At 43.8% G+C, this 16,248-nt stretch overlaps 1 protein-coding gene across 1 annotated transcript in view; it reads right to left on the bottom strand.

The window, feature by feature from the left end:
* GABRA1 (gamma-aminobutyric acid type A receptor subunit alpha1) overlaps window positions 1–619 on the bottom strand; it is a 39,162-nt gene extending 38,543 nt beyond the window's left edge. Inside the window, exon 1 of the mRNA XM_082323926.1 lies at window positions 532–619. Within this exon, the coding sequence (XP_082180052.1) occupies window positions 532–605 (74 nt within the window). The 5' untranslated portion in view covers window positions 606–619. The remainder of the gene's footprint in view (window positions 1–531) is intronic.
* Between the last annotated feature and the right edge of the window lie 15,629 nt (window positions 620–16,248).

Below are 16,248 nucleotides of genomic sequence, written 5' to 3'. Positions count from 1 at the left end.
ACCGCTACAGGGTTTGAGCTTACAAATTCTTCTTCATCCAAGCAGTCTCCCTTCCCCAGGTCTACTTCGGATTTGCAAAAACAGCTACTAAGTTAGGACACAGTCCTGACCAACCAAGGAGTGAAAGTTTTGCCTCTGCTTGCAGGGACAATAAAGTTACTAAATAGTACTTAAATGAGATTAAAAAAACGTAATTACACTTTTTTTTCCTCTAAAGAAACTTGTATTTCTGAGCAGTCATTATATAAGAGTAGAAAGGGTTGCACAGGTGTTTAAGAGGCAGTTTAGTTTCAGTTTGTTTCAGAAAGCTTTTGCTTTTTTTCGTCACAATATTGAAAAAAAGATGTTACGCAAACAAATTGTAGTTTTCTTTCAGTCTTCCCTTCGTTAGATTTAGCTGGGATTTGAACAGGGATTAACTTCCCCCCATACACTTAGTAGTAGTGCAGCCCATGCAATATTTGCCTTATGCTGCTGTATTAATTTAAAGGTTGCTAAAATATGTTGGTGCATTAAAAAATGTCTCCCCACCTTCTTTCAGTCAGTGCGTTCAGAAGGAGGCTCCAGGCCCAGAGGCAGTCACAAAGCACCAGGAGTCTCTTCATGGTGGGCTCTGAAACTAGAAGGAAAATAATGATCAACATCCCCTACATTAAAACAGGTACTGTAGAAAAAAATGTCTGATTTTGGAAACTTTTGCAGAATAATTTGATGCCAGGCAATGACCTCACAATACTATAGCTCCTGTCATTCGGAATAAGGGAGCACGGCCTTGGCTGCTCTCCTGCTCACCTTCTGCTTTTAGACACAGAGGCTGAGGGTGGGATTTACTTTACGGTAAAGGTGTATTCTTGTTTGCATTGTTCTTGAACTTTAACAAAACCAGTTCTGAGTTGAAGCTGCTGTCCCCAAGCTCTGTGGCAATTCTTACTCAGTTTCCTCCTGTGTTGAAAACGCGACAAGGCGCCTCCATAACACTTCCAGATAACCAAGCGTAAGTGGCTTTTGTTTGACTTGAACCCGCCCGAGTCCTTCCAAACCTCTTGGAAGGTGTCAGTGTGCAGCAGCGTGACCGAGGGGAGCGGCGCTTTCCTCACAGCCACTGCTTTGCTTTGATGTGATGGAAGCAACTTTCTCCTACAGATATTACTGTTCTCCTCTTCCCTGAAATACTAACATCAGAGAAGGAGTAAACTGATCAGATTCTCTGTGATCTGCTGCTACATATGCACACTAATATTTTTGTTGGGCTAAAGGGCCCAATTCGTAATCAAACCATGTGCTGACAACCTGCACACCATCTCCCAAATCTCTACCGGTCTCTGAGGGCTGCTAGGAAATGTTTTTGCCTTAGCAGCCTTCTCTTCCTCTCCAAATGCCTCCTGTCCTCCCTCTAGACTTCACTGAGTTACTCTCAGTTTACCTTTGAGTAAAAAGTAACACAACCCAGAAGGTTTCTTTCGCTTTCTAATAAACCATAAAATACCAAGTTAGCTGATATTTGTGGAATCGGTGTTCCAGACTCAACGGCTTGCCCGGGAGATGCTGCAGGTCCCTTTACGTATCTGTATACTGTGTGCTGGAATCCAGTCGATTTTTAGTATTCGTTACATTAAAAAAGGGCAACAAAATACGAAGCCTCTATTTTCCCCCAGTAGTGAATTGGAGTTTTTGTAAATGCCTGAGAAAATGAAGCACTGTACATGGAAATGTTGTTGTACCTTTAAATAAAGCTACCCCAATTCGCTGCACACTCTCAGGGACAATTTAAATCAATGCAGTATCATTACAAAGCGGTATGTAAGCAATGAGACATAATTAATGCGTTGATAGGCAAATGATCGGCAGATAAGCACCGAGTGGGGCTGAGCTAGTCTGACTGGCTGGGAAGGAGCTGGACGTGGCAGGAAAGCGTGGATAGGGATCTTCAGGGACCAGCCCGCATCTTAACTTGCCCTGTGATCGGCCCCCTCACAAAGGGAGAGGCAACAGCTGTGCCTGCAAAAATCGCCTTCTCCCGGCCCTGCCAACTTCTGCCTTTGCAGAAGGCTCCTCGGGGTAGAGCGCGAAAGTGCGTTATTCCGAACGGCCCTGATCTGTTGAGCTCCGCGCCGGCCCCCCAACGCCCCCCGCTTCAGCAAGCCCGCACAGGCACCGGGAAGCCTGGAGAAGGAAAGTTTGGTGCAGCTGGGAAAGGCAGCTGTGAGCAGAGGCTGCCAGGGAGCGCGCAGCCCCCGCAGCCGCCGGACCCTGGCCTCCCCCAGCCCGCACCACCCGTGAAACCAGCTCTGGCTTTCCCACTCAAAATGGGAGGAAGAGCCACGCTTCTGGGAGAATTTCAGCAGCTCCCACTGGGGGGAAGAAAAAAAAAGGGGGGGGGGGAGAGGGAAAAGGAGGGCATTTTGATGCATTTTTGACCCCCGGTGAGAGATTTGCCCATCTCTGAGGCGCAAGTCGAGACTTGTTTTCCTCCCAGCATTTCAACTTTGTATTTCCCCCTCACCCTGAGAAAGCCACCCCTCCCACCGCCTCCCTCGGAAAAAAAAAGAAAAAAAAAAAAAAAGCCCCAAACCCAAAAAACCTTTTCCAAGCGACCGGTGGAAATCAGTCCGCGCTAAAAGGTAAATAAATAAGACAAATTAAAACGCCGCTCGATCGCTGCGGATCTCCAGGCTGGAGGGGCAGGAGAAATCGCGGCGGTGCCTGCGGGGCGAGGGGCCGCCTGCGCCGGGACGCGGCGGCCGCAGCCGGGAGCGCCCGCAGCCGGGAGCGCCCGCGGGGCGCGGGTCCGCGCCGCCCGCGCCCGCCAGCGCCCCGCCGCCCTTACCGGAGCCCCGGCGCGGGTCCGCGGCGCCGCCGGCCGCTCTGCCCGGGCTGCGCGCCCGCCCGCCGGCGCGGAGGCTGCGCGGCTCCGCTCCGCCGCTCACTCCGCCTCGGCCATCGCCCGCGCCGCCGCCGCTCCGCTCCGCTCCGCTCCGCCGCCGTCAGCGCCCGGATTTCTCGTCCCAATATTCCGACCGCCGCTATACAACAAAAGCTTTCTCTTTACCAAGACAGTAGTAATACGTCCCAGGGTAAACCGGATGTGAAATAGGCTGTGACTTCATGCCAGAGAGATTTTATTTTAGAAAGGAAGGTGGTACCAAGCTCTCATCTAGAGACCAATCCGCCCATTTTTTATATGCAGCACAATTTAACTTCCAGCGCTCTCGCCCTAATCCCTTTCTCTCTGGCTGCAGACTCAAATCCTTCTACAATCTGCAGCGTTATTATTGTCGGGGGGGGCTGCGCGGCCGGGGGAGGCTGCGCTGGCAATCTTTAGACACTTGCAGTTTACAAAACAGTCTATTTTAAGGGCGGTACATTAAAAATACAACCGACCGGCGTTAGCGTTCAACCTTTGATCAAATATTTAATCGCGGCATAAATATGAATGAAGGCTAGCTGGAAAGGCAGAGGCTGCAGCAGGGCGCGTGTGCGCCCGTGGGCTGTGGCGCCCACAGGGCGCTGGGCGGCGGCCCCGGGGCGGCCGGGGGGGACGGGGACGCCGTGCGGTCCCACTGAGACCCGGGGAACGGGCGCCGGGACCCGCCGGCCCCCCGCACCCCGCACGCCCTTACCGGCGGCGGGGCTCGGCCGAGGGCTCCGCTCGGGGGCTCCGGGAGCCAGCGGCGGCTCTGCCCCGGCCCCCGCTGCCCCGCAGGGAGCGGCGGGGAGGCGCCCCGGCTGCCCCGGGACAGGGGCAGGGACCGGCCCCTGCCCACCGGCGGGCGCGGGTCCGCGGGGAGGCGGCGTCCAGCGGCGCCGCCGCGACCGCCCTGCCCGCGGGGGAGAGCGGCCGGGCCAGGCGGGCCCGCGGCGGGCAGGGCCCGAGCAGCACCGGCCGTGCCCGCGGGGCGCCGGGCTGCGGCCCCGGCCCCGGCCCCCGGCCCCCGGCCCCGGCCCCGGCCCCGGCCCCGGCCCCGGCCCCGGCCCCCGGCCCTCTGCGGCAGCGGCGGCCGCTGCTGCCGGCCGCGAAGGCGCTCGGCTGCCGGAGCTCTGTCCGGCGCGGAGGCAAAACGAACTCCTCCGGCGGCAGCGTCTGCTACTTACAAAGCGCTGCCAGCGTCCGGGGGGTGGAAAAGATCCTTGTCTCGTGTGCACCTACTGGGTTTCAAATACTGTCTACTCTTCCCCTCTCAGTGCCATCGCCCATCCCGTTTCTGTTCCCTCCTATGATGCTGTTCCAAGGGAGGTCAAAATCCATGTATTTTGTCAGAGATAGCCTGAACTGGTATCCTGTGCTACAGTTAAACTATCTGTTGCAAGCCTTATCCAGATTTTAAAATCAAATATTGCACATTCTGCACATCCTCACAAAAGACACGATTTGTTTGTCTTTGTAACAGCACGAGGATTTGGTGTGACCCAACAAACCAATGACATTCATCGCTAAGGCTGGCAATAACTTCCAAGGTGGCAGTCATTTTGGATAAGTGCCTGACTTAGAACAGTCTAAACGCTGCAATGATTTCCCTAAGCCCAGGGAAAATAGAAATTTTGTTTATCAAGGTCCCCTAGTGCACCAGGTTCACCCTGTCCTTATGATCAGCATTAAATAGCCACCAGGTTATTTTAAAGACTCGCGATGGACTTTTTGCTTACTTTCCTGACATTCCCAATGTAGTTCATCTCATTTTGAGCCAAGGTTGTTAGCAGTGCACAGAAAAGCAGGGAACAGAAAAACCTACTGACTTCCCAAGGGAATAGTAAGTAGCGACTTTTCACATCACTAGCACATAGGCACGCTCTTAGTGGCTCGAGGTACTTTCCAAGTAGGCAATGTTTCCACCTTCATTTGCTCTTAGCTAACATAATTTACTATTCTTTCATTCTTGCGCTGAAGCATGAGAGAGTTTTGCTTAAGCAACAAGTAACTTGAGGTCCTCAGCTGAGCTTACGGAAAGAGCACAAGGGATTTTTATTGAAGTACATGGACGTTGTGTGTCTGTAAAACCGCTGAGATTCCTTGCCCTGTCATTAGGGAATTAATTATATTATCTACAATGACCTTCAACTTTTTTCTAGATGAATAATATATGTTTGCAAAAATAAATAAATGTTCAACATAGCTCCAGTATTTCATTTTCCCCTTCGTTTCTGATGAGCAAAGAAACGATAAGTACATGTGCTGCATGTGTGTCTGCGATAGGTAGCTGGACAGACAGATGGGCTGAAAAGCGAGCGATGGAACGGCTAGAGGTTCAGCTACCTCTGTGCGCTAGGATCCGAGCAAGTGGGCCGCTGAAGTAGTTTCAGAGCCAATGAGACATAACCTTGCATCCTGCTTTTTTCTTCTTGACTTATCTTCATTAGTATACAAACGATGGCAACTGGTTTTATTTTAGTAAAGCGTCAAGGGTTACACAGGATAGTCTTTGCCTCCATGGACACGACTGCCGCATGCCAAAGGATGATATGTTTTTCTGAGTTCTCCCTGGGTGAAAATATTGACCTAAAATTGAAAGTTGCTCATTCTCTCTCTAATTTTCATCTGTTCAGAAAGTAGGACAAAACTATTTTTCTTCCATGGCTGAGATTCCTGTCCATCAGCGCTCACACGTAACCCAGATTTTCCCTTTTCTTTTCAAGGGCCGTTATCACAGTTATCGTATCATTCCATAGTAAACGCTCAAAATATTTGGATGCAATCAAACAAATAAGCTGTTTTATGATGGACTGTGGTAACAAAATAACTGTCTTTTAAGGAAAAAACCCACAACTATAAGAGAAAACATCTAGTCTTTTAAAGAATATAATTTGTTGTTGCCAACAGGAATGCTCTTTCGAAGAACAAGTACAAAGTGGGAGACGCAGGTCTTGCAATTCTTACTTTTCCCTTTCCCATCCAAATTCCACTGACCTAATCCAAACACCGCTGAGGGTAATGCATTTATCAGGTAACTCCCTCTGTGGGTTTCAGGCACCTAACTTAAGAGGGCATCTTTGAAAATCTCAAGCTGTGTATCGGGATGTGTGTATTACCAGTGAGTCTTAGGTCGTATGATTTCATTCCGGAACGGATTGTTCAGATGAGGAAGGGAGCATGCATTCGAAGTTAACGCCTCCAAGTAAGTCGGTATTAGGTGGTGTGCATCTCACTGCATGGTTTCACAGTCACAGTTGGAAGATGAAGATGTCGAGGAGACCTAAGTTTTTTTCAAGTCAGCTTTATGACTCCATAGGAGTTTTCAAAAAGAGGCAATGTCATTCATGTTACAAGGTAGCGCAGAGCTAAATCCTTTAAAACCAATGTTATTAAATCCAAACAGTCAGCCAAAACGAACTTGGCACTGCTACTATGTGCAACGCTTTGAACCTTGATGTTAGTGCAAGTGATTAGTAGCAATGAAGTTAAATCAACTGAATCCTATTTTGGTAAAATAAATTTATTAAATGATGGATTAAAATTGACAGAGAGAAAGATCTTTAAAGCAGTTAGAATGATTTTTGCTTGTGAATTTCTAGTAAACACTTTTTGAAATCCGGCCTATTCCTTAAGTGCCTGCATCCTCGCTCTGTGTGTATGTGTATACATAACACAGAGACAGAGTACTTACATAAGTCATCAGGGAAGAATTCTTTTTTTTTCAGTGTTGTGGTTTTTATCACGTTGTTCTGTGTGTGTACCAAATATACATATGGGGTTGTTTAGTTCTGGAGCATATATAAACCAACTGAAATTCCACAGCAGAATGCTTTGACACAATGTGTCCTGAATAGCCAAGGGATTTGAATAAAGCAAATGAAACTCTGAGATTTACTGGCATACAGCGGATCGGATAAAGAATTAAAACAGAAAGACCATCTGCTCCAAAGCTTTGAACTCTGTTATTTACCAGTCCGGCTCGTGTGATTAAATGGAAATATTTTGTTAAATATATGATTTGAATTTGATTTCTAATTTAACGTGTTTCAAAAATACGTTGAAGAATAGCAATTGACCCTTTGGTAGACGTAAGGAAATTCAGTTGCTTAACTTTTTTTTTACGTTTAATTTAGAGCCACAGTCAAGAAAACAGGGCATATAATTGCCAGCTAGTGTTTTTATAAGAGGCAAGTGATGACATAAAAAAAACGTTCACTGTTGTTACGCCTCTTTCGTTTTACAGTAAGGTTCTATCCGTTGCCTCTCTCCTCTTCAAAAAATTAGTAGAAAGAGAACTTCCAGGGAAATACAAATGAGAATCGTCATGAAAACAAGTTGCGCTATTTTCAAAGAGTCAATCTGAGATACACGGCCCATTAAGGACATCGGAATGTTCTTTCTAGGCCTGTGTCGAGAGTTGAGAGTGGCCCGTCTTTCAACCCATTAGCTGTTAAAAATGGAATAAAGATGTAAAATAGCTGATGCCCAGGAACTTAGAGATGATGATGTCTCTTGAATTTTAAAGTCTCAAAATACAATATTTCAAACAGAAAACCAAATTACTTACAAGTTTCTCAGACTTTCTAATTCGCAGAGACAACAATTTATTATGCCTTGCCACGCTGTTGCCAAACATCACGAAATTCAATCTGTAAAGCCAGAAATGGAGGATTCTTTCCTAGATAATAATACGATTTCTTGTCTGATGTCAGAAAGGAAGAATGGGGTAATAATCTGTTTTCTACAAAACCGCTGTGGAATTAATGAAAACCACCAAAAAGAACAAAGGTCACAACCGGGAGCCTGTGGGGATTACAAGAGCCGGGTAAATCCAGGGGTGATCATTGACGAGATCTTTTTCAGGAGGTTTTTCCTGCAACAGCTGGATTTATCTATAGTGGGATACGAACGCCATCTGTGTTTATCTGCTGTGCTCTAACTCTGCTTCTGATGAGGTGAAGTCCCGACTGGAAATCTGCGACCTCCTGGGGCTTTCACAGCACCCTTTTAGTGTAAATTCAGCACAGCGCCTACACCTAGGAAGCTCCCCCCGCCAAGAGGGAGGAGCGTGCTCTGGTCCTCCCGGTGTGGATGTCATTCAGGCACCCTTCAGAGATAAGAAGATAATTTTGTGGCTCACTGTCCTTCCTGCTCTGCGTTTGGAAGGAAAGGTTTGTCTGGGACTCAGGCCTTAGAATTATGACTTGCGGTTTGATTTACTTAATGACAGTTCATATTCCTGTGGACCAATGAGGTGATAACCTGTAATTGCACATTTTCTTAAGCAACAGTATTGATCCGGAATGATGATTTTTCCTAAAATCAGATAGGATAAAAATCTATGTAAGCAGAAGTTCTAGCTTATTCAAAGTTCCTGAAGGTTGATACTTTTTTTCCTTTTAAAAATCTGTCTAACAATACAGTGTTTAGTGCGTTAATAAGCCCTTGGTACTTATTATTTGTGGATAACGAAAATAAGTGACTATGAAAAGAAAGTGATCAAAGTAAAATAAATATCTACAGAGATAAGAAACAATAAAATAAATTTTAAAAAATTAAGGACAAAAATCAGTAGGGAAAAATTCAGTTCACCATTGTCCAACTATGAATATTTGCCTTTGATTGAACTAAAAGATGTAGAGTCAGAATATCTCAGACTGAATTCAGAGAGATGCTTAAAATGTGCTTAAATCCATCCCTATTCAGCCAAACACTTAAGAATCCACTTAATGCCACGGGTCATAACTATTCTTAAACTTAAATGTGTCACACTGGGCTGAATTGTGCTGCTTTGCTGCTTTGGAAGCCAAATACCCTGCTGACTTATTAGGTGACCTCAGACACACGTCATTCCTCTCCCTGTCTTGATGCCTTTATCTAGAATGAGAACATTGCAACCCGTGAAGTTCAGTGAGCCAAAATTCCTGCAGATTTCAGTGAGCGCGGTACTAAGCTGAAGCTTTCTCGCAAATAGGGTTTAGAAACCAGAGCAAAGTTTGTAGATCAAAGGTAACGCACACGTTAGCTTGCCAGGTGCTGGGTCCCGCGGTCGTTTAGAAGCACACAGCCTTTGATTCACCCATTCCTCCTGCTCCGCTGCCGCCTTAGAGCTGGTGCCACGGAGGCTCTTGCGATGATTTTACCTTCCAGTGGGACACGCCGGATGCTTCCGGACGGCTGGCGTTACTGCGTGGAGATGTACGTGCTCGGCTGCAGGGCGCTGCCAAAGCGCTCTTGCGTGCGCTGTCCTGTTCTAGAGTTTGAAGTCTGCTGTAGGAACAACAGAGTAAACATTGAAGTGATATTCGGATTTTCAAATTTAATTTTTGTGTGACCTGCCTAGTGCTAAAAATCCAAGTGTAGTCAGGCACAGCAAATACCGATGAGGAATACACGGGGACAGTCATTAACACAGTGATGTTGTAATGGCGTGATTTTACGCTTAGCTTTTGCACTCACCTCTTTTAAGGTCCTTATCCAAAAGATACTAACACAACTCCTCTGCGTTGTCCTCCCATTTTAAAATTATTTCTCTTTCGTTTTATGCCTACTGAAAATTACACAGAAAAAACATGTGCGGTTTTCCCTGAGCTGCTGCGCTGGGGTAATTGAAGGTCCAGGTGTTAGTGGCAGACATTTACAGGCAATATAAGAGCAGGGTAGGCTACATGCAAGCTCTCCTCTGGCCCAAGGCTCCCAGTTTCTATGCATTTGGCTTCTAAGGTGGGTTCTTCCTGATTTCTTCTGTGGTTTATGTTGCTTGTTTTTACTGTTACAGATTAAAACCTGATTTATATGTTTTGAGTTCCCTTGCAGAGCCCCCAGTGTTTGTCAGGCAGAACTGAAATTTTTACGTTGGCTAGAGCGCTGCTTGATGAACTTTTAATTTTTTTCTTGCTCATTGTAACCTACTGATTCAACTACATTTCCCATTCCATCTGTTTTATTCATGGAAATATACCTCACAGTTTTTGTATTTATATGCCAACTTTGCAACATGAAGTCTGCATTTACAATAGTTTGCATATGTGGTTATATTATATTAGGAAATTATTGTTTTCTTTCAAAAGCAGCTGAAATAATTGCTGGGCTATGGAGGCAAAACTCCAAACAAATAAAAATCGATATTTTTCTGGGCATTATCAGCGAATGTAAATATTAGTTAGAATTGAAACTGTGTTGTAATCTGAATCTGTGCTTTATTCTAAGGGAGAGCTATAGCAATACCATTTCTGAAGGTCTCTGATAATCCAAGATAATCCAAGTGATATTTTAGAATGTGAGCAATAATCTTTCACGTTGCATAGCATAACCAGATTTGCAGGTGTGCAGATCGGCTCCCCAGCACCTGTGAACTGGCCCAGCTGGGCTGAGTTCAGCCGGGTTGTTGCAGCAGCTGTGGCTCTGGTCCCCGCCTACTACCCGGTTTCAACAAACTAAGCTCTTGCTATGAACAGCCAGGCTTGCTCAGGTAATGTGTGAAAAGGCGGTCAGCTTAATATGAAGCCATGTTTAGCATTCATAGTCTTTACTTGCTGCTGTTGTAAAACTGTTAATGTGTTCCTCATCTTTGTGGCATGGATATTGCTGTGCACTTCTACCGCTTTTGAGATTCCGTGTACCAATGTTAATTTTTTGTGTTTTAGAGCTCAAATTGTTACTTATGAAAATTACAAAATGTGTCTACATAGAAGCAGCGCTGGTTTAGTCAGCAGTGGCTCCGTAAAAAGGAGCGTGGAGTCTTTTCTTACTGCTGCCAGTCAAGAGCCAAGCAATTGAAATTAGGACAACATTCAGGCTAACAGTCGCTGGTGAGACTGGGAGGGAAACTACTTTTTCACTTGTGTTAGCCCTGCTGTGGGGAGAAGAGCTCTGTGTTTCTGCGAGCAGTTCCGTGGCGTGGCTGTGGGACCACCTTCTCGGTTACCGCTGGCTGCCCTCACGGAGGGGAAGGGGAGCGCGCGGGCTCCGGACGCGGGAATGTTGGCGTTAGCTATATTTCACGGGCTGACAAAAGGCTGTCTGACTTTCTCATTGTGTGGTAAGGTAGCAAGTACAGGAGTCAGCTGTTCGTTTTGAAAGTAAAACTCTGCTCTGCAGGTTGTTAAAGGCAGGGTTCATCTAACCCATCTTCAGCTGTGACTAATTAATTAGATTCCTAACTTCTCATGTAGATACCATTTGTAATCAACAGAGTGATAAGAAGACTCTACTTTTTTAAAGAGACTGTTGAAATAGAATGAATCGTTTTTTTCATGGGGATATATCGCATTCTACTAGACAATACTAATAAACATTTAGCTAAAATGTAGTTACGTAAATGTAATAAAGGCTTCTAAATTCAGGCCTATAGAATATTGCTGCTGGTTTGTAGCAGTTCTGGAGAGGTGGGTTTTTTACAGTTTCTCAATTGTATCTGATCAATTGAGAATTGAAGAAAAATATCCAACACAGCAGTATTTTGGTACTGAGCCAGGTGTGATGCCGTGATGATAGCCTCCATTTTTTCGGGACAAAAAACCCAACCGTATTGGTATATGAGATTGTTTGTCAAGAGTGAAAATACTTTCCTCATTGCAAACTAAAAGTGGTGTTACTTACTAACTTATATAAATCAAGCAGGAATTTGAGAGGCCTAAATGTTGAAATGGCTTAAGTCTGGATCATAAAGCGATTGGCATGTGACGTTTGTCTTAGTAGTCTGCAACAAAATCTTTACTCACTTTGTAGTGGTGTTACGAACTTCTCTCATCTGTTAGGGATGCCAGTGGCCCTGTGACTGCAAAACTGCTGGTATTTTCTTTGGTTATGCATAGTGATTTACTCTAGTGGCTAAAATATATCAAGGTGTGCTTTGCCTTGGGTGACAGAGAGAGTGAAGGTCCTTTTCTAAAGACAGTGGTACAAACTAAACAAGTGGGACAGCAAACCAGCACGTGCCTGCAAGTACAACTGGTTAGTCAACAAGATCGTAGTTATTGAAGCTGCCTCATGCTAGATCCTTGGCAGCCAGAAAGGGCTCAGCCTTGGACTCCCCCCCGCTCCCAGTAAAGAAGCAAAATAGAAGGAAGAAGTGAAGAAAGTCTGCTGAAGGCAAAAAGTTCACTAGCACAAAATATCTGCTGTACAAAGTAAGGTCAGTCAAAACTGCAATTTTGTTGTCATTTAGGAGAAACAGCTAAAAGTGCTTATGGAAATAATTCTGTATATAATTTATATTTTTCTACCAATTTTTTCTTCAAAGAACAGAATATGCACTCTTCACACTTTTCTCCCCATGGTTTTTCCATGAACTTTTCCTTGTTTTATCTTTTCATTGTTCTTGAAATTGAGTAGTATAGAAGAAATTATCAGTCACCTAAGCCACTCAAGCATTTTTCCCTGGTTTTGAAATGCATGTTCATCCAGCATAGTCATTTCTACTGTCTAATGCTAAAACTTCTTTTCCATGAATGTTTTGCTGTAGACACCTACAGGAGTGGGTAACACGTTGTAGTTCAGATTTTCCCATGAAAGCTTGAAGGCTTTCATTTTCTAGGAAGCGTAGCAGGAACACACATATGTTAGAAATTCTTGCAATCTAAATGCTGAAAAATAATCAAAATAAGAATGTGCTTTAAAAGCAAACTTGAAGACTTGATTCCATGAGAGATCTACCCCCTTGCCAGGAACCATCTTAATCCTGAATTCAGCAGGGTATCTGGGAATTTCTTAGCTACTGCTGGAAGGTATTCATCATAGGGATTCATCAATGGGATAATTAAAGCAGCAGTTGTACTCTTGATTGTCTCTTCTGACCTGATGAGTACTTATTCATAGTAACAATGTCCACTGTAGAAAAGCGCTGGAGTCAAAGGTAGCCTTATTTAGCAACTCGGTATCTAAAAGATGCATTTACACTAGCATTTTATTTGGGTTGTGTGGCCTTTTGAAGCACATCTGGCTATTCCTATGTACTGCAGTTTGGATCACGTTAGGGAGGAGTCTTAGAACATGGAAATTCAAATCATTACCAATGAAAGAATATCAGACGATAGTCTCCAGGTGTGTATCTGATATGCTCCAGTAGCTAAGGGATATTCAGCCCATGGGGCCAGACTAAAGTAACTCTCTCAAAATGCATAAAGGTTGGGTGCTGATCCACCGCATCAGCTGTTTTGCTCTAGATATCTCTATCTACTGGTTTATGGTGCTTGAGCGTGCAAAGCCAGCCTATGGTAATTAGATATGAATCATAATTTTTATTTTGTATTAATTCACTTTACCTTTTGCTGTGTATTTGGGACTGATGGTATAGATATTAGGCATGCCAATATCCATGTCCCCAACCTTCAAAATTCTTTTAGGGGGTGGATCTGCATATACCTGTGTATGGTTATGCCAGCCATGTGTTTCCTTGATTTAGAATGTCGCTTCCCTGCTAGCAGCATCCCACGGAGCTCTGTCTTTTTTTTTTTTTTTTGTAATTAAGGTGGATGAATGCATTTATTTCAGTATACCATGTTAACACCTTTAGAGCAACTTCTATGACAGAAAAACTATTTAAAGGACCACTGTGATGAAGAATGACTGACAACATGGAGCAGCACAGAAGGGACCTCATTATTTTTTTACAGGAGGAAGAAATTGGAAAGCTAAAGCTTTCAGAGGGCAAGAGTCAGGCAATGTAACAAGGAAGTCCTCATCAGAACGGAGTCTGTTTGCCTATTACATAGCAAACATTGCAGTTGAAATTCAAGTGAAAAGTGTCTTAAGATACTGTGGAGAGATGTGAAATATGCTTGTAAAATGTCCTATCCTCACAGAATTATCTGTTGCTGAATTTAACATACAAACGCAAAGATGCAGACAGAGCTGTCCTGATAATGAGTAATAAGCAAATACTTACTTACTATAAGAGATTCCTGTTTGATAGTAACAATGGTCTCATGGTAAGAATTAAATACCAACATCAGATGCTTTTATGTCACTCATAGAGTAGAAATAACTTGGAAGGATTTTACGCAGTAATTTGGAAGCTGTGCTTTACAGTAGGCATTGAAGCTATTAAGCAGTAGTAAGGATCCAGAACCAAACAGGTATTTCAGGTAACTGTATTTAATCCTCATTAAAAATTGGGAGGAAAAAAAAACAACAAAAAACCACTGAAGAATTAAATTTATGTTGAAGCTCTTTAAATTTGCTGGGAAATATGCTGGATTCTTCCATTGTTATAACCATATAAGAGAGTTTGTCCACTAGAGTGACAGGGGACAGGCCATTAATAGGAGCGCACAAAAGGCAGAATCCCTTCAGCTTGTCTTAGCACAAGTTTACTGCCATGAAGGAAGAAAGTTTAAATCACTGAAAACAGTAATCTTTAAAAGATGCTGAAGGGTGAGTTGTCACCCTGTATATCTCTGACCTTCAAGTATAGTATTCACACGCATTCTCTATTCCTTGGTAATTGTGTCAGGCTTTTTAGCGTAGCACACAACAGTCCCTGTTCTCAGCAGGGGGATGAAGGGGCGTTTTGTGCCCTACCATCTCTGACAGGACGTTTTATTTTAGTTTTTCTTGCATCATCAACAGGCAGCACCCACAGGACTTGGTCCCAGCATGGCCTGTGCAGAGGGGTTTGTGCTTCAGCAAAGGAGCAGGACGCCGTACCCTTGAGCTTGTCCTAACAATTGTGAAAACAGCTCGTGACAGCTGAGCGCGTCTATCACGGTTACGTTTAAAGCATACAACCATGAGACACAAACTTGCCAAGTTAAAAAAAATTTTGTAATAAAAAGTGCACCAAGAAGACAGACAAGGCTTGCACGGAGAAGCGTAAGCAGAGGTATAGCACCACAGCAGGAGAACCAAGGTGAAACATAGTCTTGATGTAGCTATTGTGCTTTTGAAAATATGGGTGGCTGTGAAGTAAATTATAACACGCTGGTCCTTATACACAGTTGTTAGCCCTTTGGACAGCATGTGTGCTTCTGAAGTAAGCTGAAATGAGAATAGATTTAACGAGCAAAACATCTTATGGATCTTGCTGTAACAAAACGTGGAGAATTGAAAGTCAAAGCTATGAAATGCTGTCAAATTTGTATTAGAAAAAAATTGCAGCACTGTTAACAAGTCTGGTCTTGAACTTTGCATCCATTATTTTTGTAAGCCATAATGTTTGTTAAATTCCTCTACAGAAATTGGTCTTTAAAAGAGCATTAACATTATGTAATTTTAATACATGTATTATATTCTCAACTCCTAGTCTTAATCTCCCAGCACCATTCTTCAACTATTAATACATTTCGTTAAATAGCTTCTTATACAGGGCTAGAGAGGTAGTAATTGTATGCCATGGATGAATTACAGAAGCAATTGCATATCGCAAACATTTATTTATATTGTGACACTTTTCATCAACTCAGAATTTGCAATTGTTTGCTTAGAATAGAAATGACTCAAAAATCAGCAAGTAAATCAAGGTTTCGGAAATTCAGTGCCATATCATGAAAGTTGATGTTTAGCCGTTACAAAGGATCAAGATTTTATCCTTGGTCTGGTTTTGGTGGTGTGACTGTAGTTGCATTTATATCTTACGTCCTAGGTTATTAAGGATCTCCCTAAATCAAAGCTCAGGGTGCTCAGGAAGTTCTGTTGATCTTGGACGCTCGTTAGGCACAGAATGGGTATGATCTTGCTCTTAATGAATGCGGTTAGAAGTGTCATTCCTCTCTCTTGGCCTCTTATGCATATTTCCGAAGTCTTGTGTCGGAATTCAGAGGGATTAATATTTAGACTTGCTCGGGATATTGGCACTTGTCTTGCTCCCACTTCAAAGCCCCTTTCAAGAATCTGCAGAAGACAGCACAAGGCATGAGCAGACAGATAACTAACCTTCCCAGGAAAAATGTGTACGCCTTTTAGGAGCCACTTTGCAGGTTTTATAATTTTTTTTTTTTTTTTTTAGTAACACTATTAAGAGAACTATAAAAACACATGCACTCAGAATACCCTAATTTTTCTTCAGGATCTCCAGAGTTTCAAATCGTACCTCCTAGCCCTAAACAAGACAAGCACCAGCATTCATTTAATCCTCACTTTTTCCAGCAAAATTATTATACTGCATCTACACTTTACTAACACAGCTTCTGACCGAATAAGGAAGGCACAGTAAAAAAAGTAAATACACGAGTTTATAAAGCAGATTCTTTATAATATATATGTATTCTTTTTAAAACAAGAACAAACTTTAAAAAAAAAAAAAAAAAAAAACCAAACAAACAAACAAAACCCAAACCACCAACCTTTTTATTCGTCCCGTCAGTACCAGGAGACCCACTGGCATTCACATCCTCTTGCAC

The sequence above is a fragment of the Platalea leucorodia genome, assembly GCF_965183815.1.
Source record: "Platalea leucorodia genome assembly, chromosome: 11".
NCBI classification, from domain to species: domain Eukaryota; kingdom Metazoa; phylum Chordata; class Aves; order Pelecaniformes; family Threskiornithidae; genus Platalea; species Platalea leucorodia.
This window is presented reverse-complemented; position numbering and strand designations above follow the sequence as displayed.